At 41.0% G+C, this 2500-nt stretch overlaps 1 protein-coding gene across 4 annotated transcripts in view; it reads left to right on the top strand.

The window, feature by feature from the left end:
• Positions 1 to 2500, top strand: part of epb41l5 (erythrocyte membrane protein band 4.1 like 5) — a 38509-nt gene that overhangs the window by 11451 nt on the left and 24558 nt on the right. For all 4 annotated transcript variants that reach the window (XM_060875668.1, XM_060875666.1, XM_060875667.1 and 1 more), the window contains exon 12: positions 2008 to 2177. In XM_060875668.1, coding sequence (XP_060731651.1) covers positions 2008 to 2177 — 170 coding nt within the window. The remainder of the gene's footprint in view (positions 1 to 2007; positions 2178 to 2500) is intronic.

Below are 2500 nucleotides of genomic sequence, written 5' to 3'. Positions count from 1 at the left end.
GAGTTAATTACACAGTGCCCTCCCTCAGGCATGTCTGGCATCTGGAGCACTTAGCACTATAAAGCAGTGGAGCTGTGAACATAAAGGACTGTCCATCATCACACAGGTCCTGAGAGACTCTCTAACACACATCTTAACTCAGACTATTGTGATTTAGGCTGCAATAATGAGAGTCATTTCTCTCTCTGCCTCCATACCCATAAACTCTCTTTACATATCAGTAATGTAATGGGATAAAATGGCTAGTGTTTGTCTGGTCATGAGGTCATGGGTACGGTCATGTCCAGTTAATCTTATACTCTGGCAGTAGGACAATAGGCAATAATTAATTTTCTTCCACATACTATCCTACCCTCAGATTTGTCAGTAATGGTGGAGACGTTCATGGTCTTTCGTAGCAGTTGTCATACGTAAATATGGTATTTTTCTGTTCCTAGTGAATCTGTCAGTTTTTAAATTGTTCCCTTAATTTCCTCTCCAAATTGATCATGGTGGTCATAAGTGAGGCAGCTGCATCTGTCAGGTCTTCTGCTCTCCACTGAGCAGCGTATATGGAAATCTCTCTGCCCTGATGAGCACACGGATGCTGACGGTCAGCTAGAGTTAGTTGTGTCACTCAGTAAAGTCTGTCTTTTTAATACCAGAGCTCAGTGTATAATCTAATCACTCCAGTCTTTTTGTCTCCAGCTGTATTATTTGCTTTTTCTGGTTGCCAGATTGGTATTTTTATTTATTTATTTTTTTTAAATGGTGACGTGACATACAGCTAAGTACAGTGACCCATACTCAGAATTCGTTCTCTGTGTTTAACCCATCCAAAGTGCACACACAGCAGTGAACACACACACACACACACCGTGAACACACACCCAGAGCAGTGGGCAGCCATTTATGCTGCGGTGCCCAGGGAGCAGTTTGGGGGGGTTTGGTGACTTGCTCAAGGGCACCTCAGTCGTGGAATTGTCGGCCCGAGACTCGAACCTACAACCTTAGGGTTAGGAGTCAAACTCTCTAACCATTAGGCCACGACGTCCCGAGATACAAGATTTTAGATACAATTAGAAAGCCATACCTACTCCAGCCAAAATATCTGTACACTATTCGACATTCGTTTTGTTTGTCCATATCTTTCCCTCTTTCTGTTCAGATTTTCTGGTACATCTTAAAGACAACACAGATAAGACTCTCTGTAGCTACAACACTCTTCGTGCACAAGGCCGTTTTAAAGACGAAGACACGTTTTGAACTCGTTCTAAATCAGAAATCCTGCTTTTGCTACACATTTGGCTTTTACTGACCACAGACTTTTTTCAGCTCTTTCAGTGCTCCTCATCTGTCTGAATTTTTTTCTTTTCTTCCTTTCCTATACAGTTGTAGATAAAGAGCAGTTTTGTTCTTGAACTGTTCGTAATCTGTACGGCTCGCTGAACGAACGGCGGACCGAACAGATTTTACACTACGCACTTGATCGAGAGAAAAAAAAGTTTCTCCACTTCCTGCCAGCTTGTTGCTTTCGTTCTCGCTTCTTGCGAGTTAAAAACCGGTTCAGTCGACTTGGTTTCTTAAGAAACTTGGCTTGTATCTCACACCTCCTATTTGTTGATAAATGATTAGAATGGGTCGTGCTTCTCCACTGCAAACCGTCCTCATCTTTTTCTCTTTACAACACGTGGGGACATGTGGGGTTGAGGTCAAATGTACACAGTGATGTTCAGAGGTTCTCTTTGGTTAAAGACACGTCGTGTGTCATCTTCGACACGTTCAGTGTGTTGATATTGAATAGAGCTCTCATAGAAGGTTATTACATATGTGTCTTTACTGGTAGGAGTTTAAAAGAAGAATCGTCACCAATTCGAGTACAAACAAACTCCCAAATTTAAAAATGCTTATTGCTTATTTACTAGCTAATGCTTAGATAACGGAGTGTGTTTAGATAACTGATTTTCTATTGATCATCTTTCCACAGGACTGAATGTTTCTCTCACTGTTTTTCTCTCTGTCCATCAGGGCAAAGAGCAGGAGCACACGTTCGTGTTCCGCATGGACCATCCCAAGGCCTGTAAACACTTATGGAAGTGCGCAGTGGAACATCATGCTTTCTTCAGGCTACGTGGCCCTGTTCAGAAGGGCTCCTCTAACTCAGCCTTCATCCGCATGGGCTCCCGTTTCAGATACAGGTACCAAAGCTGACATGGTGTCGGATTACAGGCTGCAGCTCGTTAACCCAATCTCAGAGTCGAGTCCATGATTGGTCTATTTTTATTTATTAACTAGATTTTTTTTTAAGCATAGTGTTTAATCTGGCAACCCTAACCTGACTGTGTTTAGTTTACCTTTTTGTATTCCTTCAGGTGTATGAAAGTATGATATAAGGTACAATTTTTTTGGTTTAATTTGTAAACTTGGCATCATATGTTGTAAAAATATAAAAGAAAAAAAAATTATCAGTAAATAACACTGGCAATTTATTGGTTATAAATTAGCATAATTTAGTAAATTG

This window comes from Tachysurus vachellii, chromosome 8 (genome assembly GCF_030014155.1).
Source record: "Tachysurus vachellii isolate PV-2020 chromosome 8, HZAU_Pvac_v1, whole genome shotgun sequence".
NCBI classification, from domain to species: domain Eukaryota; kingdom Metazoa; phylum Chordata; class Actinopteri; order Siluriformes; family Bagridae; genus Tachysurus; species Tachysurus vachellii.
This window is presented reverse-complemented; position numbering and strand designations above follow the sequence as displayed.